The sequence below is a fragment of the Bos indicus genome, chromosome 27 (genome assembly GCF_029378745.1).
Source record: "Bos indicus isolate NIAB-ARS_2022 breed Sahiwal x Tharparkar chromosome 27, NIAB-ARS_B.indTharparkar_mat_pri_1.0, whole genome shotgun sequence".
In the NCBI taxonomy this organism is placed as follows: domain Eukaryota; kingdom Metazoa; phylum Chordata; class Mammalia; order Artiodactyla; family Bovidae; genus Bos; species Bos indicus.
In genome coordinates this window covers 31,432,893-31,460,068 of record NC_091786.1, presented here as the reverse complement: position 1 = coordinate 31,460,068, position 27,176 = coordinate 31,432,893, and the positions used below count along the sequence as shown (strand labels likewise).

At 40.5% G+C, this 27,176-nt stretch overlaps 1 protein-coding gene across 3 annotated transcripts in view; it reads right to left on the bottom strand.

The window, feature by feature from the left end:
- Positions 1 to 14,404: 14,404 nt before the first annotated feature.
- Positions 14,405 to 27,176, bottom strand: part of UNC5D (unc-5 netrin receptor D) — a 644,487-nt gene continuing 631,715 nt past the window's right edge. For all 3 annotated transcript variants that reach the window (XM_070781382.1, XM_070781384.1, XM_070781383.1), the window contains one exon: positions 14,405 to 16,948. In XM_070781382.1, the coding sequence (XP_070637483.1) occupies positions 16,744 to 16,948 (205 nt within the window). In that variant the 3' untranslated portion in view covers positions 14,405 to 16,743. The remainder of the gene's footprint in view (positions 16,949 to 27,176) is intronic.

Genomic DNA, 27,176 nt, shown 5'->3' with positions numbered 1-27,176 from the left:
TCTAACTATCTGAAGACCTGTTCTGCCAATTTTTCCCAGAGCACTGAAAGCCTTCTTTCTGCTCTCCACCCTGAACTCCTTTCAGGGGATGTTGAAAATCAGCAGCAGCACATGATTTAATCCTTGTAGAGGTAGAAGGCAAATGCCAATTTGTAGTTGACAAGTGTTTCCCTGATAGTAGGCAATAAATATTTTAAATACTTTTAAATAAACCCAACATTTGGGTATAGCTGTAAGCCAGTAGAACACACAATTAAATGGTAAGTGGTATTCCTTTTTTTGCCAAGATTGTAAAGGATGATAAAAAGAAACTATAGTATGGGCCCATAAAAGAAGAGAAAGTATTAACCTCTTTCAGTGATAATAAATGTATAGTTGATATTAGTATTTTATATGATTTTTCATTTATGATGTACTCAAAAATATACTCATTGATAATCTCTCCCAAAGCGTTTGGGTTTTGAGCTACCATGCTAGAAGAAGAGACCATCTCTTTTTCTGGGCATTTTAACCAAATTATTTAACCCTAGGTCTCAGTGAAGATGAAGGAAGAAGTATGGGTCACTTATACTTTTTTTTTGCCCAAAGTCTAACAATAAGTTCTAAGTTCAGTCGCTCAGTCATGTCTGACTCTTTGCAACCCCGTGAATCACAGCAAGCCAGGCCTCCCTGTCCATCACCAACTCCTGGAGTCTACCCAAACCAATGTCCATCAAGTTGGTGATGCCAACCAGCCATCTCATCCTCTGGCATCCCCTTCTCCTCCTGCCCCCAATCATTCCCAGCATCAGGGTCTTTTCCAATGAGTCAACTCTTCGCATGAGGTAGCCAAAGAATTGGAGTTTCAGCTTTAGCATCAGTCCTTCCAATGAACACCCAGGACTGATCTCCTTTAGGATGGACTGGTTGGATCTCCTTGCAGTCCAGGGGACTCTCAAGAGTCTTCTCCAACACCACAGTTCAAAAGCATCAATTCTTCGGTGCTCAGCTTTCTTCACAGTCCAACTCTCACATCCATACATGACTACTGGAAAAACTATAGCCTTGACTAGGCAGACAATTGTTGGCAAAGTAATGTCTCTGCTTTTAAATATGCTATCTAGGTTAGTCATAACTTTTCTTCCAAGGAGTAAGCATTTTTTAATTTCATGGTTGCAATCACCATCTGCAGTGATTTTGGAGCCCCGAAAAATAAAGTCTGACACTGTTTCCACTGTTTCCCCATCTATTTCCCATGAAGTGATGGGACCAGATGCCATGATCCTCATTTTCTGAGTGTTGAGCTTTAAGCCAACTTTTTCACTCTCCTTCTTCACTTTCATCAAGAGGCTTTTTGGTTCCTCTTCACTTTCTGCCATAAGGGTGATGTCATCTGTATATCTGAGGTTATTGATATTTCTCCCGGCAATCTTGATTCCAGCTTGTGCTTCTTCCAGCCCAGTGTTTCTCACGATGTACTCTGCATATAAGTTAAATAAACAGGGTGACAATATACAACCTTGACATATTCCTTTTCCTATTTGGAACCAGTCTGTTGTTCCATGTCCAGTTCTAACTCTTGCTTCCTGATCTGCATACAGGTTTCTCAAGATACAGGTCAGATGGTCTGGTATTCCCATCTCTTTCAGAATTTTCCACAGTTTATTGTGATCCACACAGTCAAAGGCTTTGGCATAGTCAATAAAGCAGAAGTAGATGTTTTTCTGGAACTCTCTTGCTTTTTTGATGATCCAGCAGATGTTGGCAATTTAATCTCTGGTTCCTCTGCCTTTTCTAAAACCAGCTTGAACATCTGGAAGTTCATGGTTCACATATTGCTGAAGCCTGGCTTGGGGAATTTTGAGCATTACTTTACTAGCATGTAAGATGAGTGCAATTGTGTGGTAGTTCGAGCATTCTTTGGCATTGCCTTTCTTTGGGATTGGAATGAAAACTGACCTTTTCCAGTCCTATGGCCACTGCTGAGTTTTCCAAATTTGCTGGCATATTGAGTGCAGCACTTTGACAGCATCATCTTTCAGGATTTGAAAGAGCTCAACTGGAATTCCATCACCTCCACTAGCTTTGTTCGTAGTGATGCTTTCTAAGGCCCACTTGACTTCACATCCCAATATATCTGGCTCTAGGTGAATGATCATACCATCGTGATCATCTGGGTCATGAAGATCTTTTTTGTACAGTTCTTCTGTGTATTCTTGCCACCTGTTCTTAATATCTTCTGCTTCTGTTAGGTCCATACCATTTCTGTCCTTTATCAAGCCCATCTTTGCATGAAATGTTCCCTTGGTATCTCTAATTTTCTTGAAGAGATCTCTAGTCTTTCCCATTCTGTTGTCTTCCTCTATTTCTTTGCATTGATAGCTGAGGAAGGCTTTATTATCTCTCCCTGCTATTCTTTGGAACTCTGCATTCAGATGGGAATATCTTTCCTTTTCTCCTTTGCTTTTTTGCTTCTCTTTTCTCAGGTATTTGTAAGGCCTCCCCAGACAGCCATTTTGCGTTTTTGCATTTCTTTTCCATGGGGGATGGTTTTAACCCGTCTCCTGTACAATGTCACGAACCTCAGTCCATAGTTCATCAGGCACTCTATCAGATCTAGTCCCTTAAATCTGTCTAACAATAATTTGTTCTAAAAAATTAATTTCAGATTCTTTATCATTGACAGTGTACAGTTCTCATTTGGTTAAAATACTTAGAGGATTTAGTAGAATATAACGTTATTTTTTACGTGTAATGTTCTTTGGATCCCTATTGTAGACAAATATAGAGAGTGGGACAGGATATTCATCATACTGACTTTACAGAGATGAAAATTGAGACCCAAAAAGTAAAATGAATTGTCTGATACCCTACTGATAGGCCTGAGAGCTATCATTAGAACTTTCCTTGGAGTTTTTTTTTTTTTAATTGAAATATAGTTGATTCAGGCTTCCAGGGTGGCTCAGTGGTAAAGAATCCACCTGCGTTGCAGGAGATGTTGTGGGTTCGATCCCTGGTTTGGCAAGATCCCCTGGAGGAGGGCATTATTGCCTTGGAGAATCCCAGGAACAGAGGAGCCCTACGGGCTACAGTCCATAGGGTCACACAGAGTCGGACATGACTGAAGTGACTGAGCACAGGTAGTTGATTTACAATGTTGTGTACTTTCTTCTTCATCTACTCTGGGTTCTTTTCATCTAACCTCACAGCATCTCATCTACAACTGAATACCCAACACTTATCTTTTCAAAATTATTATTATTTTTTTTGGCTAAGTTGGGTCTGTGCTGAGTGGGCTTTCCCTAGTTGCAGTGAGTGGTGTGAGGGTTTCTCGTGTGAGGGTTTCTCTTTGTGGTGGCTTCTCTCGTTGCACAGTACGGGGCTCTAGGGTAAGTGGGCTCAGCAGGGGGTCGGTTGCCCTGTGGCATGTGGGACCTTCCTGGACCAGGGATTGAACCCATGTCCCCTGCATTGGCAGGCTGATGCTTAACCACTGTACCACCAGGGAAGTCCCAACACTTACCTTTTTGAAAGGAAGGATAGACTGAATTTTTCTCTGAGCTTAAAGACAGCAAGGTTATTTGATACTGATCACTTAATTATAAGGTGCCTCCAGCTTTTAAAAGTGGTCTTTGTAAGACTGAACAAATAACTCATCCCCATCAGTTTTAAGAGTGTATTTTTAGTTAGTTATAGTGGAATGTGATTAAATCAAACATTCACAGGCAAGAATGAAAATATTAAAAAGTTGTCATGGGTTTGGAGAGAAGAGATTTTGCAAAGTGCTAAGAAATGGGTTGGTAGATGAGAAAGAAATAAGATTTTTAATCTGGACTAAATTAAGATGAGGACCCAATTTATTTCTTAAATTTCTTTAGAAAAGTGAATCCCAAAATGTGAACTGCAAGATGTTACTACATGCTCATTAGATGGGAATTAGTAGTAATAGATACTTAGAAAATGGTGCAGACAATAACTTTGGTTGAGTGATTAAAAATGCATATTAGCATACCTTCATTATTTTTTTAATATATTTATTTTAATTGGAGTCTAATTACTTTACAATACTGTATTGGTTTTGCCATACATCAACATGAATCCGCCATGGGTGTACACGTGTTCCCCATCCTGAACTCCCCTCCCACCTCCCTCCACATACCATCTCTCTGGGTCATCCCAGTGCACCAGCCCCGAGCATCCTGTATCATGCATCGAACCTGGACTGGCGATTTGTTTCACATATGATATATGTTTCAATGCCATTCTCCCAAATCATCTGACCCTTGCCCTCTCCTACAGAGTCCAAAAGACTGTTCTATACATCTGTGTCTCTTGTGCTGTCTTGCATATTTGTGTTACCATCTTTCTAAATTTCATATGTATGCATTAGTATACTGTATCGGTGTTTTTCTTTCTGGCTTACTTCACTCTGTATAATAGGCTCCAGTTTCATCCACCTCATTAGAACTGAATCAAATGTATTCTTTTTAACGGCTGAGTAATACTCCATTGTGTATATGTACCACAGCTTTCTTATCCATTCGTCTGCTGATGGACATGTAGGTTGCTTCCATGTCCTGGCTATTATAAACAGTGCTGCAGTGAACATTGGGGTACACGTGTCTCTTTCAATTCTGGTTTCCTCAGTGTGTATGCCCAGCAGTGGGACTGCTGGGTTGTCTATTTCCAGTTTTCTAAGGAATCTCCACACTGAATGTCCCTGCTTACAAAAAATGTGAATAAAACTTCATCGGTTGCTAGGAGAGTAAATGTTTGATTCCATGTAAAGTGCCTAGTACATTAAACTATTTAGAAAGTGTTTATTACTATTATTATGCAAAAACTTTTGAGCGGACTCATGGTAAGGAACCTTCTAAATGTGATTAACTCAGTTTTTCCCAAACATGGCTAACGATAGGGTCAGTACCTAAAAACATCATAGAAGTTTGGAAAATCCTATTGTAGAAAATCCAGTGGGTCATAGAGGCATGAAAAACAGTATGGTCACCTCTCCTGAACAACATACATATTAATATATTTATCAGTGCTAACCTTCCTCTTTGAATGTTCTCCTTCCTTTATATTTTTAAATTTTTTATTGAAGTATAGTCAATTTAAAATATTGTGTTAGTTTCAGGTGTATAGCACAATGATTCAGATATATATATATATATTTCAGATTACTTTTCCTTATAGGTTATTAGAAAATATTGAGTATAGTTCCCTGTGCTATACAGTAGGTCCTTATTGATTATTTTATATATAGCAGTGTGTGTATATTAATTCCCACCCTCTGATTTAACCTCCCCCCCACACACACCTTTCCCATGTGGTAACCATTAGTTTGTTTTCTATGTGGGTCTCTTGATGTTTGTTTTATAAATAAGTTCATTTGGATTTTTTTATTCCACTTATCCCAGTGATATCATGTGTGTCTGGCTTACTTAGTATGAGAATCTCTAGGTCTATCCATGTTGCTGCTGCGGAGTCGCTTCAGTCGTGTCCGACTCTGTGCGACCCCACAGACGGCAGCCCACCAGGCTCCCCCGTCCCTGGGATTCTCCAGGCAAGAACACTGGAGGGGGTTGCCATTTCCTTCTCCAATGCATGAAAGTGAAAAGTGAAAGTGACGTCGCTCAGTCGTGTCCGACCCTCAGCGATCCCATGAACTGCAGCCTTCCAGGCTCCTCCTTCCGTGGGATTTTCCAGGCAAGAGTACTGGAGTGGGGTGCCATTGCCTTCTCCATCCATGTTGCTACAAATGCTTTATTTCATTCTTTTTTTAATGGCTGAGTAATAATCCATTGTGTGTGTACCACATCTTTATCTATTCCACTATTGATGCACTAGTTTGCTTCCATGTCTTGGGTATTGTATCCCTCCTTTATTTTTTGTCTGACAAATTCTTACCTCTGATGGAGAGACTGAAACTTCCACTGAAATTCTCTATCCCTTTCTGTATCCACATTCTTTGCATTGTGATTTTGTAGTGATTCTCCTCAAGAGGTGGATTCTATTTCCTTATCTCTGGAATGGGCTGGTCTTGTGAGTTACATTGGCCATTAGAATATTTAAAAAATGGTGGTGTTGCAAGACTGGGTCTCAAAAGACTTGACATGCTTTTTCTTCTGCCTTTATCATAACATAACCAGCCTAACCTACTAGATCATGAAGCACGTGGAGCAGAGTTTGTGAAGAGCCTTGTCTGTAAGAAATGGCCCAGCTAACCTCCCCAGTACCTGCACATACATGGATGAGTCTAGCTAAGATCAGCCAATCCAGAATCAGATCAGTGGAACCCCCCAGCTGACCCATAAATTTCTAAGAATAAGAAATGGTTACTTTAAGCCACAGAGTATAGGGTTTTTACAAAAGGTTAATAATAAACTATCTTTAAATCTTAGCCCAGTGGCAACTTGGCTGTGTAATGTTCCCTCACACAACACACCTGGTCTACTCCCCCATCTCCCCTCAGCAGTCTGCCTTCATAGCTCTTGTTTGATGGTATGAAACTCTTCTGGTTTATCAGCTTTGTTTGGTTTGTTTATTTGCTCAGTCAGTCTTGTCTGACTGTTTGTGACCCTTTGGACCCGCCAGCCTCCTCTGTCTTTGGGAGTTTTCAGGCAAGAATATTGAGTGAGTTGCCATTTCCTTGTCCAGGGGATCTTCCTGACCCAGGGATAGAACCCATGTCTCCTGTGACTCCTGGGATTCTGGATTATCAGGGTGTGAGCTTCCTGAAGGATGAGTCAGTCTTATTAATTAATGCCTGACTTGTAGCAGAGACGGTCTGGCACAGACAGGTGATGGTGCCCAGGCGGCTCTGTGATGTTTAAATTGTGAACATTGTCATGTTTTAAAGCCATTGTCTGAAAATCAGAAAATGAGTCACCTCACTGGAGCACCTGTTCTATGCCAGATCATTGTCATTTTAAACAAAGTATTCTTTGTCTTCCTGATAGTTACCTTTTTAATAAGAACTTGCCTCATCATTTGCCTCATTCACTCCTCAAACCATTCTATGTGGGTAGAAAATGGGAACTTAGTATTTTTAAAGCCTGTATTAAGCATTAACCATTTATATTTGAAAGCAAAGTTCTTTTTCCTTATTTCGTGGATAGTAAGACGTGTTGTTGTTGTTGTTTTAATCGTTTTCAGGTATCAGGAAGACACTGAGGTTGAGTACATCTTTGGCCCTGGAACTTTACTGTTCCTGCAGTTGGTCCTCCGTACTGTGGGTTCCCTATCTGTGAATTCAGTCCGTCAAAGATTGAAAATATTGTAAAATTCCATGAAGTTCCAAAAAACAATTCGAATTTGCTGCACACCAGCAACTATTTACATAACACATTTATTCTGTGCAGCTGACCCTTGCATAATGAAGGGCTTAGGGACTCAGGTTAAAAATCCACGTATAACTTACAGCCAGTCTTCTGCATACATGGTACCTCTGCATTTGAGGATTCAATCATGGATCTTCTAGCACTGTAGTATTTACTACTGAAAAAAAAAATCCATGTATAAGGGGGGCCTGCAGAGTACAAACCCATATTGTTCAAGGATCAACTCTTAGCAATAAGTAAGCTAAAGATGACTTCGAGTATACAGGAGAAGGGACTTCCCCTGTGGTCCAGTGGTTAAGACTTCGCCTTTCTGCGCATGGGGTGCAGGTTTCATCCCTGGTCGGGGAGCTGAGATCCCACATGTTCTGAGGCCAAAAAACCAAATCATAAAACAGAAGCAATATTGTCACAAATTCAATAAAGACTTTACACTGTTTAAAAAAGTAAAGTATCCAGCAGAGTGGGCATAGGTTACATGCACGTATTGTGCCGTCTTCTATATGCCTCTTGAGCATCTGTAGGGTTTGACTGATATCTCTAGGGGTTCTGGAATCCCTCCCATAGTGAGGGACAACTGTAAAATGAGGGACCACTCTAAAACAGTGGTCCCCAACCTTTTTGGCACCAGGGACCAGTTCCGTGGAAGACAGTTTTTCCACAGATGGAGAGTGGAGGGGGAGAGATGGTTCAGGTTGCAACGCCAGAGATGGGGAGCGGCAGAGGGAGCTTTGGTTGCTTGCCTGCTGCTCACCTTCTGCTGTATGGCCTGTTTCCTAACAGTCCATGGCCCAGGGGTTGGGGACCACTGTTCTAGAACATCTCTGTTCAGAACCAGACCCAGCCAGAGACAGCTGGAGATGTGTTCAGGCATTACACTATTTCTAGAACATTTACTTTGTGTCCAGAGAGTTTGATATGATTATCTCCTTTTAAAGATAGTTTCTTGGCCAAGGTCATATATCCAGAGAATGGTAGATTCCAATTACTCCCCAGCCTTTGCTGACTTGATACACATTTTTTTGGCTACTCTGCAACACTCACTGTTGCTTACTAAGTAGTATGTATTGTGCTAAGGGCTTTACCTGTATTTTTTTTTTTTCCATTTAATCTTCAGACACTGGAAAGACTCTAAATTTCTATGATCACCCCTGTATTAGAAATAAAGTAGAAATATGAAGTGTCCTGTGTGCATGTGTGCTAACTCGCTTCAGTTGTGTTTCTTTGCCACCCTATGGACTATAGGCCACCAAGCTCCTCTCTCCATGGGATTCTTCAGGCAAGAAGACTGGGGTGAATTGCTGTGCCCTCCTCCAAGGGATCTTTCTGAGCCAGGGATCAAAACTGTGGCTCCTGCATTGCAGGCAGATTCCTTAACTTTAAGCCACTAGGGAAGCCCATTAAGTGTCTTGCATGAGTGAGTGAGTGAGTGAGTGAGTGAGTGATAGTCACTTAGTCCTGTCTGACTCTTTGCATTCCCATGGACTGTGGCCTGCCAGGCTTCTCTGTCCATTAAATTCTCCAGGCTAAATCAATGCTAAATTGTCAGTGCTAAATGGTAAAGGGAAAATTTGAACCCAGACTCTGTTATTATTGAGTAAATGCTAAATAAGTCTTAAATGAATGAGCAATCCCTATCAGAATAAGTTTGAAATTCTAACAAATGTTGGCTACACAGAACATACCTAGATTAGCCCAAGGTAGCTTAATCCACTCAGAATTGTTTTTTTTTAATTTTATTTTTAAACTTTACAATATTGTATTAGTTTTGCAAATAGCGAAATGAATCCGCCACAGGTATACCTGTGTTCCCCATCCTGAACCCTCCTCCCTCCTCCCTCCCCATACCCTCCCTCTGGGTCATCCCAGTGCACCAGCCCCAAGCATCCAGAATTGGTTCTTAACTAGATAATACATTAAAAAAAATTATTTTGAAGAGTTTAAAATTTTATAAAACTATTCAAAATAATTTTTTTAACAATTCTTTATAACAGTTCAAATTGATCTATTAAGTTCCCATCAGAACGAGCTAGTTATATATGGTATGGACCTTTGTGTCAGTCCTCACAGCCTTTATCTAGTTAAAATTTGTTCTGACAAAGTCAAGCTGGATTTATTTGCTGTAATGATTTCAAATAATTCTGAAATTGTTGGTGGTTCTACCTAATCATGGGCTTCCCTGGTGGCCCAGCAGTAAACAAATTCTGCCTGCAATGCAGGAGATGAAGGAGGTATGGGTTTGATTCCTGGGTCAGGGATCCTGTGGAGGAGGGCATAGCAACACACTCCAGTATTCCTGCTGGGAAAATCCATGGACAGAGGAGCCTGATGGTCTATCATTCTTGGGGTCACAAAGAGTCGGACACAACCGCAACAACTGAGCAATTAGGAACAGCTGAAACAATTAGTACCTAATCATACTAATTTACCTAGATTAAGTTAATTAGAATCAACTATTATTCCACCAGTAACTTAAAAAACATTTTAATTAGCCTTAAAGTGCTGTCTACCTTAAAGTGGTCAAAAAGGATAGCTGAAACAACTCACAGCCACTTGGTGAGTATTCACACCCATTCCTATTAGACCCATAAGAACCCCAAAAGCTGAGGAAATGTTACCTATACTCCTCTCAGAGCTCCGTCATAGACACTAGATCCATTGTACACATAAAGATTTTCAGAAATCTAGAGAACATTTTATTCTATAAATTTCCAACTTAATTTTGGGACAAAACCTGTTATCTGTGAAATGGTTTAAAAAACCAAGTTTTAGAAAGCACTGGTTTAAGCCAATTTTTGGCCTTTTCATTGACAACCAACTCATTGAAGTAGATTGGAAACCATCTTCTAGTAAATCATACTGTTGAAAATGGCTCCAACGAGTTGTTAAGTAGTTATTAAATTCTTGGGCACTTTCAGCATTTTAACAGCTCATTGACCAGAGGCACAATCATACATCTTTTGTTACCTGAACGTTATTGACTGGAGATATTTCAATATTCACATACATAACAAATCGCCAGCACAGGCCTTAGTTTCTGCAAAAATCCCCTGGTCAATAATGTGTTAAAAGCCATTCAAAACAGATTCAGTCAGTCAAGATGTATTTGAAGTGTACAACATTACTTATGTTCTTAACGTTTTCCCATGGAGCAGCAGAACATTTTCTAGAGTGTCTGTAAAAATAATGCAAGCATTTTGAGGAATAATGGAAATGGTATCCCAGTTAGGATGTGGCAGGTATCTTAAGACTGTATAAAACTATAATCCCAAGGGTGGTAATGTGTATGTGTGTTGAAGTGGTCTAGAAATATTTAGGAGATCATCTCAAAAAAAATGATCATCTCATCTTTGCTTCCATGTGCCTCATTTTATCTTCTTCTTGAGGACAGGAGACATTAGGTTCAACATATTAATTAGGTTCAATATACTGGAAATTGTCCTTGATATGGAAGGCATTCCAGCCCCAGCATGGATGTGTCAGGAAGTGTGTAGAAGGGATTCTCATTGAGAGTTCAAAGTTCCACTCGTGGAGTATCCTAAAATGTCAATAAAAGACTCTTTATTCATAAATAACTGATATGCAGGAATTTATGTCTGTACATTTATCTTGAAAAGTCTGTAACCATCCAGTTTTTTTTTTGCAAACTCTACATAAAACATCCAAACCATCCATTTTTGTTCGATACAATATAACACAGCTGTTTGGCATTACCAAATATATATGTATATATATTTATAGATATGTACATGTGCTGAAAAAGAAGCCAGTGCAGCCTTTTCTAAGAAGTCCATCCAAGGATTTACTGTACAACATTCAGAATTTACACTGATAATACAAGGCACAAGAAGGGCGGTATGAAGCCAAGGCCATGCTTTATTCAAACTCTCTCCTCTGGCTTGTTCACTCCTTCAGCTTCATGTCAGATTGAGTATTCAGTTCTGCTGTTTTTTTTTCCGGCTTTGAACACATCAAATGAATGTTGAGAGTGGAATGGGTTTGAGATATGAGTCATTTCAAAGAACCACCCTCCCCACCCCGACACACACACATATGCACACACACACTTTCCCAAAATAAACAGAACAAAAGGAAATCTCTTTTAAAAATTCTTCCATAAAGAAGTGGAGGTAAAGCATTACTTATATATATCTTTTTTTCTTTTTGTTTTTTTTTAGTTTGAGTCAGGAAGAATTATCCAGTTTCCTCTTAACTGCTTATGTTTGCAATATTTCTAGGTTGAGACTTACCGGATTGCATGCACCAATCAGATACAGTTCTGAAGAATGGGAAATGTTAAGTTGGCATTTATTCCAGTTTAGAAAAGGAGGAAACTGTTTTCCTGACCGGAAAATTTCCACAGATGGAGTGTGTCCCACCTTCTTACAGAGAAGTTTTGAATGAGAGCGGTCAACATAATTTAGGACAGGCCTCGGAAGGTGTTTCCGATTGAGATATTTTAGTCACCCTCTGATGAGGCTTAAATGGAAGTCTCCTGGTAAGAGGTGACTTCCCCTTAAGTATCATCAGAGCTGCTAATGGAGAAATACTAGAATTATTAGATCTATTTCTGGTTATAGTATCTGTTTCAGTAATGGGGTCAGAAGGCATGATATTCTGTCCACAAATTCTCAAATATCACCTTTCCTTTTCATGACTCAATAGAACCGCAGTCATGTTTCTACCTACTCTCTCTATCCAATTTTAATGGGATTATATAATTTGTCCAATTTAGGAATTTGGATGTAAATAATGCTTCAGATAGGGAAATACTTTTGGCAGCTAAGCACAATTTGAAGCCAAAGGACATTTTCATTATTATCATGCCTTTTGTAAAATGATTTAACACACATTTCCATTCATGCAAAGAACTACATTACCAAATTTAGTGATATAGTTTCTCATTTAACTTTTTGGAAAAAAAAAATACCCCTTGCCAAACTCAGTATTAGGGATTGAGGGGGAGGAACTTTTGCATCTCTGGCCTAAACATGAAGCTTACTGCCTTTTTAATCTTTGGGTTCAGATGGAGGGTGGGTTCCAAGACATGGAGTTTGGTGTCACTGTCTTAGGCCCACCTCGTGAGGACATTCCAAATCCATGATCTTCACAGCAAAAGGAAAAATCAAAGTAGCTGCTTCAAAAACCACAATTATTCTATGTGAGTTAAATTTCCTACTTCAGATCACAGTACTACACACTAGTGACTAACAGCCAGGTCTGATTTCCATCCCCTTTTCTTTCTTGAAAAAAATTACAGCACGCGAATTGCCATCTCGGTTTTGTCGACAGGCCTGGAGTCGGGGATGTGATGAGTCCATGGTAGACACTGGCTCTCCTAGAACTGCTTTTGCAAAAACACCACATGCTGTCAACACAGCCAAACAGCTTGATAACTGCAGCTTTTGAAAGAAGTTAGGAAAGTAAAAACACAAAATATGCAACACACCTAAGATTCGTAACATTTTCACTTTGTGACATTTGACAAAATACATTTTTGCTTGTAGTTCAGGAAAGTTCTATGCAGACAAAACAGTGGAAACGGCGGAAACAGTGGCCATTCAGCGTTTGGCTAAAGCATCAATTTTTGTAATTACAGCACTATGGCAACTAACACCAAAGGGATCATTGAATGCGTCACTCTCTGTAGGACAATATGGTGTTCTCCCATTTGCTGTGGGTGTCATCTCTGGTCCAGTCAATGGGAGTTACCAAGGATTCAGAACTCTGCAATGTTTCATGAGGAAAATTAATGGAAATGGGCCACACCGAGGGCCAGAAAAGCCGTTTCTCAGCTCCTCCACAGTTCCTGTGACCTTCACGGATCTGGAACAAAGACCCTCTGAGAGAACTTCACCTTTAACACATCTGACTCAACACCTTTACAGGGGGATTAAGAAATCGAAGGGAAGATGGCAAAAAGAGAAAACCCAAAGCATATCAAAGGCGTAACAGTTTGAAATTCACAGGTAGATTGGTCAGATGTTTGCAAAGTGGACAATACCATCTTCAACCAGTTCTATTCTTTTTAACATTCTCTTATCAATCCCGATGTTGAGAATTTCTATCAAGGGAGACTGTTACAATACATCCAGAACTTTTAATCCAAAGAGAACCCTGTTTAGTGATTTGACTTCATAACTTCTCTCAAAGTCAACTGAAAATAAACAGGGACTGTGGCAAAGGAGAACACCTGCAGTTGGAAATAAAAATAACAGAAAAGAGAAGTTCCCGCTCTTTAAAGAGAACTGTCAATTCCTATTCATCTCTTACAAAAAGGCCAATAAAATTTTTGTGGGAGTACATCTGAGTTTTATGAGACTTCCTGCACCGGTAAATGAAGTTTGCATTTAAATCCATAGAGTGAGCTTCCTTTTGGCTTAAAGGATTTTTAATGTAAGCCTGGAAAGCTGCACAAGCAATGCTCTAAAAACTGTAAATTACCTTTATGGGGCTGCAGTCTGGTGAAGCTGGGAAGTGCAGCGTTTTGGTGGCTCCTTTTAAGTCATGTTTGAGGCTGGACTATTAGACTTAGATGCATTTGAGCACTGAAAGATTTGGCATTAAGTGGGCTATCCTGTAAAAATTTTAAGTTGCCTACCAAGTATGAAGGATCATCTTTAATTTATTGTTTCATTTTGCTCTAGGACAATAAGACTTTGAGTGTAAGTGCTTAGACTGAGTGAATCCCTTTCAAGAACGGCAAGATGATAGGAAAGTATTAAAATCAAACCAGGGTTTAGGTTGCAGTGAATAACCACAAGTTCAAGTACCAGCTAAGTCTATCTGATGTGCAGTTTCATACTCTTCTGCCACACACAAACACATCTTGGTCTGGAAATCTCAACAACATGGGTTCTCTTTGGAATTCTGTTATAAAATACTGTACAATCCTGACCTGACACATAATCTCCTACTGTAGAAAACCTGTAGAAATCCTACATGGGATCCTGGAAGAAATGAGAAATGTAAAGAGGAAACAAAATGGATTGAAAGGTGGATTTGAACTTTGGGCTGAAATTTGAGGTGAATTATGTTTTTTTGCTTCCTTTATCACATTTATTTATAAAATTCAGGCCAAAAAAAAAAAAAAAAAAAGAAAAGGGAGGAAATTCTAGACAGTCAGGGATTGATAATAAATTCTTAAAACAATCTAGATAGATTCTAGGGAAAACATTGACATTTTCCATCTGTTTTAAAATATAAAAAATGTATCAAAAATCGAAAAAAGATCTGTGTGGATTCACAGACTAGATGAAACAATTAAAAGGCCAATTAGAAGAGAAGAGGGAAAATGGGTAGGATATTTAAAACAAAAATCATCCAAGACGGATAATAACATAAGCTCTACACTGTGTTTCTTTAAGTTCGTATTCAGCGGTTCAGTGCAGATTCTTTGCATATACCACCCATGCCAATCAACTGTGGGAGACTGACCATCAATTTCCACTTCTATCTCAAATCATATCGGGGTAGCGAATGATTTACACTTTTGCACTTTCTCTGTTTTGCTCCCTAGAAGGAATAAACAACTGGAGTACACTAGCAAAAAGGTGTTTTCCTGATGGAGGTGGTATTTTGAAAATATGCTCAAAAGCTCTAAGAGGACTTGTTCTATATAATATACCTTTGGTTCCTGAGAAAAGCAAGATGCTTTTGAATTTCATGTAGCAAAGCCTTCTATCAAATACAGGGGACCTTTGTACCACACATTCATTAGAGAAAATGGCCAACACATTAAAGAGTTCTTCAAAGCCTTACCCAGGATATTGTAAATTCAACTTACTTTTTTTTAAGGTTGTTTGTCACTTAGGTGGAGATTCATTTTTTTAAACACGGGATCTATGTTGTTTAAAAAATTGACTGTATCTCTACTGCCAAGTATTTCCCATCTCCCCCATTCCCTGACTATTTTTATTCTAATTGAGTCAACCTCTAAGTAGCTGTTCAACCTGGGGTTAATCTAGGTCCTTGACTTTGGTTGTCCTGATTCTGGACAGCTAATTAAAACATCAACCAAAAGATGAGCAGGAGCAAATCTATTCATCTTTAGTCTACCAGGACATTTTGTCAAAAATAAACAGGATAAAAGATGGAGTGAAGTGTTAAGATGGGGGTCATGTGTTATCTGTAGATTTCAATTCTCCACAATATTGTTGCCTTTCATTTAAAACATAGTGTACTATGTTAATGGTCCTTAAAGAAAACATACTGAAGGAGGTTGAATTATTGGAGCGTGAAGGCTCGCTGAACAACATGTGTAGTTTCTGAGACATTGTGGTAGAATTATTCCTCGTGTCTATGTAGTCAGATAACATTTAGAGCAAAGATCTTTTGCTGATTTCTTAACAGGCAAGACGATGATGACCTATAGCCTCTATGGAGAGATTTTGTTGGAACACAATATCAAAAGGCTAGAAAATTCAAGAACTGGATTGTAAAGGACCATGAAACCCCTCATCCCTTCATAACCACCATGCTGGGGAACTGAATCAGCACCTGCACCCTGGAATGCCAGCTTGAGGCCTGGGGCATCTGCAATTCATGTTTCCTTGGATCTGATTTGACCCCTCTTGTCTCTAAATCTGTGTGTAAGCTGTGTTCTAATAGCTTTTGCAACTTGAGTGGCTTAGCTGAGAATTAGAGATGGTTCTGTTAAGCTAGAAAAAATAAATTCCCATACTGAAAAGTCTATGTTCCTTGAAACTTCTCCCCTAGTGTAAGGGGAAGAAAGAATGTGGATAGATTTGTCCTTGGAGAAAATGAAGGTGGGGTAGGTATGCTACAAGACGAGCGTGTGGTCTCTCTTACCTCTCGACCTATTAAGTGGCTGGGATAGATAGGGAATTGGTGCTGGTGTGGTGTACTCAGATTTGAAATTCTAAATGCCCTTCTCGACACCGTTGAAGTCTACAAATGAGTTGGCAACCCTGTCTCACTTCTAAAACCAGTTTACACTGATTGCCAACATCTCCCATGCCAGTTGGTTAGAAAACTCTCGACAGTCTGGTACCAGCATCAGACGGTCCTTTGGGGCACATCATTAAAAATCTCTTTCAAAACACGCACTGATTTAATCTCTGTCTTCCCAGCTTTGCTACAGCTCATCTTTCCCCACAGTTACTTCTACTAGATAAGCCCTCACTTTAACCTTATCACTCCAAATCTGAGCAGTCCCTCAAGTGTGAACCCACGTATGGATTCAGAGGAGACTGTAGAACCGTCTTATGTTTAAGAGAGCTAGTACTTTCCCTACCAATATATTTTACCTATATCAAATTCAGTGTCTTCAATCAGGGATGTTGACTGATTATAAATGAAGGCTGAACTCCCCAATGCCACTGGGCAGAAAGCTGCCTCTTTCTTTCCCATTGAAAGCAAATGTCCCAAAGCTGGCCGTCACTCTCTCAGGAGAGGGAGCGGACTAGAGTCCGTTTTGCCTGCTGTAGGTGAAGTCGGCTTCATCGAGCTGGGAATCCGTAATGTTCGAGAGTTTTGTGTGTGTCCTCCCAATCTCTTCAAGGGCACAGGCCAGGGAGTCAAGGTCACCATCGTGCTGATGACGAGCTTCCCACAGGTTCAAAATGACAGCAGATGGGCTACTTTGTGTAGCAAAATAAGATAAATTCCTAGACAGAGTTGAAGAAACAAAATGACAAGACAAACAGAAATAAAGGAACACATACGATAGTTATAAGGGAATTAGAAATGAACTGTAATAGCTATTATTTTGATAGGACTACAGAGCCCCATTAAAGTAGACCTGGGGATGGTCTAGTTTGTATCAGATCATTCAACTGAAACTGTGCTTTTGGAGGGTTTCCAATGAACTTCTTATCCTATAAGTGTCGTCTTAGTCCTCACCTTCCTTGAGTTGTGTGTGTGTGTTTCTCTTTTGAACACCCTCTTAAAAAGCTCTATTCCACTAGCTTATATGATGATATAACTCCTATTTTTTTTTTTTTTTCAAAATATCTGACAGTTCTTTATGCCTCCCACGGTGAACATAAGGGCTGTCAAGATTTTATCTGTGATTCCTTGGGCTCATATACCAAATGGACTAGTTATCAACTCCAAGTGGACAGTGTCTAAATCGGCAGGCACCTCCTGTCTTCTAAGTTAATGTGAACCAGTGACAGACTTTTTAAATGACCGAGGGACTGCTCCAATTAGATATCCATCTTCCTCCTCAGACTCAGTGCGTCAGGAATCAGTATAATCTCCACGCCTCCCACTGGCCCCCATTCTAATAACAAATATTTTACCAATTAAAAAAGGAATCAAAAAAGCAAAAAAAAACCCCAGTAACTACTGCTATTCTTCTAATCTCTCACACTAGGACATTTATTTTTGAGTCTTCTCTTTCCTTCTGACAAACTCAGCAGCTTCATTATTTATGCTCTATTGTTTTTACAGTTGAATCAAGCAAGTGCCTTCCAGTTTGTTATAGCCCCAAACTCTCTAATATCTCCTGTATTTTGTTTCTTCAGTCATCAGGTATCTACCTGCTTTCACTGCCTGCCTTGGTCTGGCCTCATCCTAGCTATGGCTATGTGTATTTTCCCTCCATATTCTCTTTTCCTTTGAGCCATTAATGCTGACAGAGGTAATGCTTTTCTCCTTGCCTTCATCCAGTAAATTCTGTTGTTAGGAAATGCCCACTTTCCCTCTTTCCCCTCTGTTTTGAAGATCCTACACTCTTACAAGGCCCGGATTGTGCTGGGTTGGCCAGAAGGTTCATTCAGGTTTTTTAGTAACATCTTATAGACAATTCTCATCTCCTTGCTCAAAGTGATTTATTATTTTTTCTCTTTATGCTTCTGCTTACATTTTCATGTGAGTAAAATTCATATATATATATGTATATATATACATATGTATGGAGAATCCCCTGGTGGCTCAGAGGTTAAAGCGTCTGCCTCCAATGCCGGGGGCCTGGGTTCGATCCCTGGGTCGGGAAGATCCCCTGGAGAAGGAAATGGTAACCCACTCCAGTATTCTTGCCTGGAGAATCCCGTGGACAGAGAAGCCTGGTAGGCTATAGTCCATAGGGTCTCAAAGAGTCGGACACGACCGAGCGACTTCATTTTCACTTTCTATGCATATGTATATATTCCGTGCTTGTGAGCTCTGCCTTCTCAGTGTGATTGCAGACACTTGGAAGGGCCATAGCTAATCATTTTCTGATTCTGCAACAACACTTACTGTAATACTGTGACAGGTATTTATTCAGTATCTATCGACTGAGTAATTGATTGCTTGGAGCTTGTTTCAGATGATATGAGATTTTCAGTGAAAACAAATGATAACCTTTTGGACGATAACTTTGCTCTGATGAAGACTGAGACCACACAGAGCATTGAAGGTCACAGGTTTTCAGAGGTACTTTTACAGCAGGGATAGAAATGTCACGGTAAAATTCTGATGAATTGAAAAGATTTCCCAAAGTCAACCAAGATTTGCCTATCTTGAAGATGGTATGACTTTCCATCATTAGACTCAGTGTGTAATCACAAAGTAGACTCCTATAGCCAAGAGCAGTTGGAAGAGAAGACAAGTTTTTAAGGGCACATTATCATTTATAAGCAATGCATGCACAGTAATTCTGAGTGAATAAAGTTCTATTTTGTGCAAAAGTCTTAAGAGACTACTTAAAGCTAGTTGATGGCCAAATAGCACAAATATCAGGGTATAACATATTTTCCAGTACATCTTAATCTTAGTTTGAGAGAGGGAGAAGCCCAGATTAAAAAATAATTCTACTTTCTTTTCCTTTTATCTTTTCTTTCCTTCCTTCTTCCTACCACTGCCACCCCCCCATAGTTGGCCCTGGAATCCAGTATAGTTATTTCTACACTAATAGAAATAGCAAAGCAAATATTGTTTCTGTAGTTGAAGTGATCCTGGTTCCTTTTACTCAAAATGTTGCTTTGAATTCTGCCACTTCCTCCTACCTGGAGGGAGCTGTTTGTGGGGAAAGGTGCTATATCTCCAGGTCTATACATAAACGGGCACATCCCACCCAGTGTTTAAGCAGAATACAATCTGGAGAAATAGCTGAAAAAGAGGCAAAAACGGAGAGACTAGGTGTGACTGGATTCTAGGTGGGCTGTGTAATAATTTTTATTTATGTAATTTATGAGAATGACCATCGACACACATTTTGACATGGGGGAAATAATTCTGTATGCTCTCCAATGTCATTTCAAAGGAAAACAAATGCTGGCAAGCACCACAAAAAGAAGTACACATTTCTCATATTATTGAGGGTTTATAGTTTGTATTTGCTACTGATGAATAATGGACTCAGGTCTGGGGGAGTCACTGGAATCCTCGTGATCCTATTAACCCCACAGCTACTGGTATATTCTATACCAGTTATTCTAGACAAACTATTTCTTTAAAGGCCCAGAGAGGAAATATTTTTAACTGTAGGGACCACATCTGGTCTCTACAACAGCTACTCAACTTTGCCATGGCAGTGGGAAAGCAGCTATTGACAATGTGTAAGTGTAAGTGAAGGGCGTGACTGTGTTCCAATTAAAACTTTACTTATAGAGACACTGAAATTTGAATGTCATAATTTTCACATGTCACACCGTATCACTCTTGCATATTCTCCTGAAACCATTCTAGCTCTGGGGCTAGAAAAGCAGGTGTTGGGCCAGGTTTGGCCTGCAGGTCATGGTGCCGATCACGTCCCATGTTGTCTTTTAACCCAAACTAGACTTGCAGATATAGCGGCCATTTGAGAGAAGATGAAACTGAATATTCATCTGGTGCTGAAAATAAGCCCTAGAGGGTTGAAGTTGCTGGGGTCCCCGAGCTACATGTCCTGTTCCAACCACTCTGAGATCTTTATCCTTGGTAACTGCTGGGGAAGCTTTGACGTTTGACATGAGAAGATGATCTGGGCATGAAATGTAAAAACAAAACTTTAGGAGAGGCATAAAAAATATGTTTTGGAGGTTGGGATTAATCCTTGTCCCCAAAAAACGTACAGAATATTCATAGATGCTGCTGTGGTGCGAAGGTGTTATAAGCACACCTGCCTGGAGGAAGAACAGCAAAGCTGCAGGATGAGTCTTGTCAGGCACTGGGTTCTCAGAAGTCCTGCACATGCCCCGATGTGCAGACTAGGCACCCAGAGCTACAGGAAGCTAAATGATCAAAGAGGCAGAAATAGAACTCTCCCTTGGCATGGATCTCTGAGCATATTGTAGCAAGTAAAATGTGCTCCCCAAAGCATGTTTCAGATTGACGCTCTCAATTTATACAAGTACACTCGGCAATACACACAAATCTCAAATTCCACTTAATTTTAGTAGATACATGTAGCAGCATATCAGCCTTATTAAAAATGATTCAGTCAGCTTTGGGATAAACAGACATCCTATTAAACTCTACTTACCTGTCTACCTCAGGATAATTAATAGACAAAAGACCCTAGAGTGCTACTGCTATAGGCCAGGAGGCCCTAACCTCTGAGATTTGCTGCCCAATGATCTGAGATGGAACTGATGCAATAATAGAAATAAAGTGCACAATAAATGTAATGCCCTTGAATCTCCCTGAAACCATCCCCTGCCCCCTGTCCCCAATCCACGGAAAAATGGTCTTCCATGAAACTGGTCTCTGGTGCCAAAAAAGATTGGGGACATACAGACTATTTCTCAAAGATAGCTGGATTATTTCACTGCTTAAGTGTTTGTTGCTCAGTTGTGTCCAACTCTTCGTGACCCCGTGAACCATAGTCCACCAGGCTCCTCTGTCTATGGGATTTCCCAGGCAAAAATACTGGAGTGGGTTGCCATTTCCTTCTCCAGGGGATACTCCCGACCCAGGGATGGAACTCAGTTCTCCTGCATTGCAGGCAAATTCTTTACCATCTGAGCCACTAGGGAAACCCCATTTTACCACTTACATGTGTATAAATGTATTATGATTTTTTTTTTGAAAATGGGTATACCATATATCCATTTGGTTATCTTCCTACTTCCCTTTTGAAATTATTTTGATTCCAATCTGTGTGACCCATTTCTCTTTATAATAATGCTGGTACATTTGAACACCAGCAGATAAATGCACACATGATTCAGGAAATGCTGCTAATACTAGAAAATAGAATTCACGGCAATAGTTGATTTCCTGAGTGTCTTTGTTTTCCTTTTTTTGGAAATGAAAAAGGAACATTTGGAAAAAACAGACATCTTGAAATTCAGGTGGATGACTCCAAACAAAACAATTTTTTCCTTTCTCTTTGAAAAATGTTTAAAGAAGTCAATGTTTATTATGCTGGTCTTAGGTGCTTCAAATTGTTACTTTTTTATGCACTGAACCTCTTGTCATAGGCTTTTCAAATTCTGATTGACTAAGGTAATTCTGAAAAATAATATTTATTTTTTTGTGGTGTCATAAAGATGCTGCATATTGTGTGAAAGTGAAAGTTGTTCAGTCGTGTCTGACTCTTTGCGACCCCATGGACTTATATAGTCCATGGAATTCTCCAGACCACAATACTGGAGTGGGCAGCCTTTCCCTTCTCCTGGGGATCTTTCCAACCCAGGTCCCCTGCATTGCAGGCAGATTCTTTACCAGCTGAGCCACAAGGGAAGCCCAAGAATACTAGATTGGGTTGTCATTTCCTTCTCCAGTGCATGAAAGTGAAAAGTGAAAGTGAAGTCGCTGAGTCGTGTCCGACTCTTAGCGACCCCATGGACTGCAGCCTACCAGGCTCCTCCATCCATGGGATTTTCCAGGCAAGAGTACTGGAGTGGGGTGCCATTGCCTTCTCCAACTAGATTGGGTAGCCTATCCCTTCTGAGTGGATCTTCCTGATCCAGGAATCCAGGGTCTCCTGCATTGCAAGGGGATTCTTTACCAAGTGAGCTATCAGGAAAGCCCTGCATACTGTATAGATAAGATTATCAACTCTAAATCTTAGGAATTTACTTTAGAATTACCCTGTGTCTTCAATTAATTTGTCCTAAATCCTGTAGACTCAATGGCCTCATCTTTTCCTTTGGAACTCTCACTGAAAGAAGCCAGATAAACTGTAAAAAGTACATGCTAAGACACCTAGATAGATTTATCCATGTACCTTCATTAAATAGTAATAGTTTATTTAATTTTGTTTTGTTGCCCCTGCTGCTGCTGCTAAGTCGCTTCAGTCGTGTCCAACTCTGTGCGACCCCATAGACGGCAGCCCACCAGGCTCCCCCGTCCCTGGGATTCTCCAGGCAAGAACACTGGAGTGGGCTGCCATTTCCTTCTCCAATGCGTGAAAGTGAAAAGTGAAAGTGAAGTCGCTCAGTCGTGTCCGACCCTCATCGACCCCATGGACTGCAGCCCCCCAGGCTCCTCCGTCCATGGGATTTTCCAGGTAAAAGTACTGGAGTCGGGTGCCATTTGTTGCCCCTACAAGCCTTCTATTCGCCTGAGCTTCTGAGGAGATGTTTTATTACTATGATTAATTTCATCTTCCTGAGTCTTCCTTACCCTGTTGTCCCTCATCTCCGATTGAAATTCCATTCTTTATGTGGAAGCCAGAGCAGAATTGAGAACATAAATCTTTAGCAATTTCACCACTTAGACACAGGCCAACTTATAATGGTGTATATGGGTCAACCACCAAATTTTAATATACAATCTCAGTTTTCAAAATACAGCCTCAAACTAATGACCATATTAGTTGGAAATTAGGTTAGATTTGAGAATTTTTGGAAATAGTTACTGTGCCTTCTCTTCCCATTTTTGGGTACAGAGAGGAGGAGAGAATTGAGGACTTAATGATAAAATTCTGCCATTTACTGTTGCAACCCAGGGCTCATTTTATGAAAAGGAAAAGTGTCTAGGTGTCTGGTGTGAATCGAAAGATACCACCCTTTCTTTAGTACTTGAAAGAAGTATTCAAATACAAACATCTTAGGGAATAGTAACATCTAAATCCTCAGTCAGTTAGCAGAAAGATCAGATAACAGTAATGGAGGAGGCGCAGGTCTGAGGCTGTGTGTGAGCCCTGGGGACATACAGGCAGAAAGAGCTACCCAGGGCACGTGTGCTTAAAGCTGGAGTCCGCCTGTCTTAGCATCTTAGTTCTATCTGACTATGTGTGACCTATGAGGGACTGCCTTTCATTCTGAATTTCAGATAACAAAGCCTCTATTTTAGCGACTCAGAGCCTTGCTACCAGGGGGCTGATATGCCTATTTGAAAGCTGTAAGCTCTTCTTTGTAACTAATTGTGAGAATGAATGAATCTAGCAGGGGACCACATGTGAGCTGCAGCTTCACATCTTTTCGCACAGAAGATGCCTCATCGCAGGCACATGTAATACTTTGATGCAGAATTTAGGGTGTCATTCAACACTTCCAAGTAGCAGGGAACCACTCGCACCTGTAACACTGAGGCAACAAATTTGTTTATATTCTATAAACCATTGCCATTTATACCTTTGTCAACGTTTTCTAAAAAATATCATCTGAGCAGTTTGGCAACATACAAAGTGAAAACTAAGTTAAGCTGCCTATAATAAATTGGGAGACATCATTACAAGAATGGTGCATAATCCTACGGTATAGTACCAAACAGGGAATTGAAACATAGTCATAACGAAAAAAAATATTAATATCCCTGCTATCATCCTAATTGTCTCATTTAATGAAAACCTCTTATGTGACCAAAACCAGCCCTCCATATGGTTCTTTAAATGCAAATAGAAGAGAAAAACCATTTATACTGAATAACAGTAATTGGACACAGCATAAGCATTTGGTCAGTTCATCAAGCTTTCATCCCCAAACTTCATCCTCACTGGCCACTCAAACAGCAGAGCTGCTTTTAGGATAAATCAAGTCTGATTCACTTCCTATAGAATAAGCAAAAGATGCTCATCATTATGTCACCTCTGCCTCTCCCTGCTTCCCACTGTCCCCCTCCACCCTGTGCCTTCACATGAAAGGAAGCTGGTATGGGGAACCCAAGAGGAAAACATAAAGGCAACTGAAAACATGCTGAGTTCTACTCTGTTGTGCCCTAAGGGTGGCGCATTAATTATTTTGGGCCAATTAATTTGGCAATAACATTAATATTAATAGTTCTTCCTTTTGCTTATTCCATTATCTGGCTCCTGAAAGGGACTAGCAAGGATTCTTCCTTCTTTAGAAAATGGATTTAAGCCTTGGAGCCTTCAGGACCCCCAGTGAGCTGCCAAAAGGAATAAAGCCAGTTGTAGACTCTGTTTTCAGCTCTCCAGTTTCATTCATTATAAGCCTCTGACAATTTCTCATATTTGGCAATGAATGGCAGTGAAAACTGCAAAAGCAAATCTCAAATTTCTTTGAATGGGGATATAGCGTGGAAAAATATGTCTCATTTAAAGTTTCTCTTCCATAACATTGAGATATTTTCAAGAATCCTGAGGGTAGAGGAGAAAGACCACTATTTGTTCCAAGATAAAAGACCACGGTACTAATCCTGAAGGGGGAAAGGGAGAAATATTGATACTTTTCCGTTTGAAAAATACTCAATGTGTTTAAATCTTCACACATACTGAAAAGAAATAGTTACGTACTTTATTAAAGGATTCTTTAATGAATTAGGAAAATCCTCCCCATAATTTCATTTTCTCCAATTATGAAGACAGTCAAATCCAGGGATTCTGACTTTGTCAGCATTTGTACTACTGCTTGAGATGAACCCACAAAGAGATTTATTTCCACTATAAAGGGGCTTGGGCATGTCCATCTTTTTTGAAAATTACATTAACTTAAGGGTAGGGCTTCCCTGGTGGCTCAGTGGTACAGAACCCACCTGCCAATGCAGGAGACGTGGGTTCAATCCCTGGGTCAGGAAGATCCACTGGAGAAGGGAATGGGAACCCACTCCAGTATTATTGCCTGGAAGGTCCCATGAACAGGGGAGCCTGGTGGGCCATAGTCCCTGGGGTTACAAGAGAGTCAGACATGACTTAGCGACTAAAGAAAGAAGGGAAACTTAGTCCGTCAAAGACCAGTGCAAACTCATCCCTTGCATGAAAGGAATACAATGCCCCTGTCACCACTCCTGCAGCTTAGAGTGGGAGCACAACTTTGGTTCTCTGCTGCTCCTGCTAAATCGCTTCAGTCATGTCCGACTCTGTGCGACCCCATAGAAGGCAGCCCACCAGGCTCCCCCGTCCCTGGGATCCTCCAGGCAAGAACACTGGAGTGGGTTGCCATTTCCTTCTCCAATGAATGAAAGTGAAAAGTGAAAGCCACTCAGTCGCGTCCGACTCTTAGCGACCCCATGGACTGCAGCCTATCAGGCTCCTCCGTCCATGGGATTTTCCACGCTGAAAAATCTGGAGTGGGTGCCATTGCCTTCTCTGTTGGTTCTCTGGGAGGGGCAGAAACAGCTTCTCTCGCATATTGCCTTTAGCAGAAAAACCTGCCGCTTACAAACTGTATGGGCTTCCCTAGTGGCTCAGACGCTAAAGCGTCTGCCTGCAATGCGGGAGACCAGGGTTCGATTCCTGGGTTGGGAAGATCCCCTGGAGAAGGAAATGGGAATCCACTCCAGCGCTCTTGCCTGGAAAATCCCATGGACCGAAGAGCCTGAAAGGCTACAGTCGATGGGGTCCCAAAGAGTCGGACACAACTGAGCAACTTCACTTTCTTTCTTTCTACAAACTGTATATATGGTTTGTTCATGGCTAAACTGGCCCCAGGCTGTTTTCAGATTCCTATTAGTAGGGAGTTTCATGAATCATTGCCTTAACTGGAACGAAGCCTGAACACCCACCACTTGGCTGTGTTGGGTCTCTCTGGCTTCGCACTGAAGGCTCTTCAAAGTCAGACTCGGCAAAAGTCTACTGGGCCAGAACCAGAAAATGTGATTTGAGGTTTATCATATTTTGCCTCCGAGGACCTGTGTCATGAATGCTATCTCCCCATGTATTAATTCTCCTTAGAGTTATGAGGATTGCTTTTTTTTTTTTGAAATGGCAGCCTCGCACTGTCTTGATCATTTAAGGGTTAAGGATGTGTTTTCTAACCGCTAGCCTGCAAAACCCAGACAGTTCCATTTGGTGGAATCCTAGCAAATCCCCCAACACAAGAGTGAAAATAAAGTCTCACGGGTCCTTGAGTGACCATACTTGGTAGTCTGCTGTGAAGCAGGCATTCTGTATATATTTTGTAATCACTTTTTCTTTTCTCCTCCTCCTTCCTTTACTAACCCCAAAGAAAGCTGGCACTGGGCCTGTTCCACTTTTAGTGAATTCTCAAGTTATTCAGAGATAGATTAATAAGCTGTCTTGTGACATTCCTCTGTCCTTCCCGACTGCCCTCTGGCCATTTCATTGCTCCTGTGCATCCAATTAACAGGGTGGGCAGAGGGAATAGAAGGATGTGACCTCAACGTGAGAAGATTCTGCTTCTCATTAGAGGTCCTGTTAAAAGATCTGGTGGAAAAACAAGTTATCATAGCACTTCTGATCAGCCACGAGGCTTGAGAAATGTCATTTGCTTGCAGTTTCTACACCATCATCTAAAAACATTAACATCCAAAGTACAATTGAACACACAGCTGACTGATGAGCAATATGTTTCTCCAGCAGTACTTCAAAGAAGGATACTATTATGAGAAAGTATTAATAAAGTAATTTATCTACTCCATTTCATCTTGGAATCCTTTCTTCCATTCTGGCCACTTCCCTTCTCCTCACCCTTTTGTATCTCACGCACTTTATCCAGCATCTGTTCCCATAGCAACTTGGTCAAGCTGCTGTGTTTTCACAAGGATTTCTGGAATATGATCATCATGAAGTCTTAAAGAAGAATGACCTAATAGTAGAATTTCAGGTACTGAGGGGAAAGA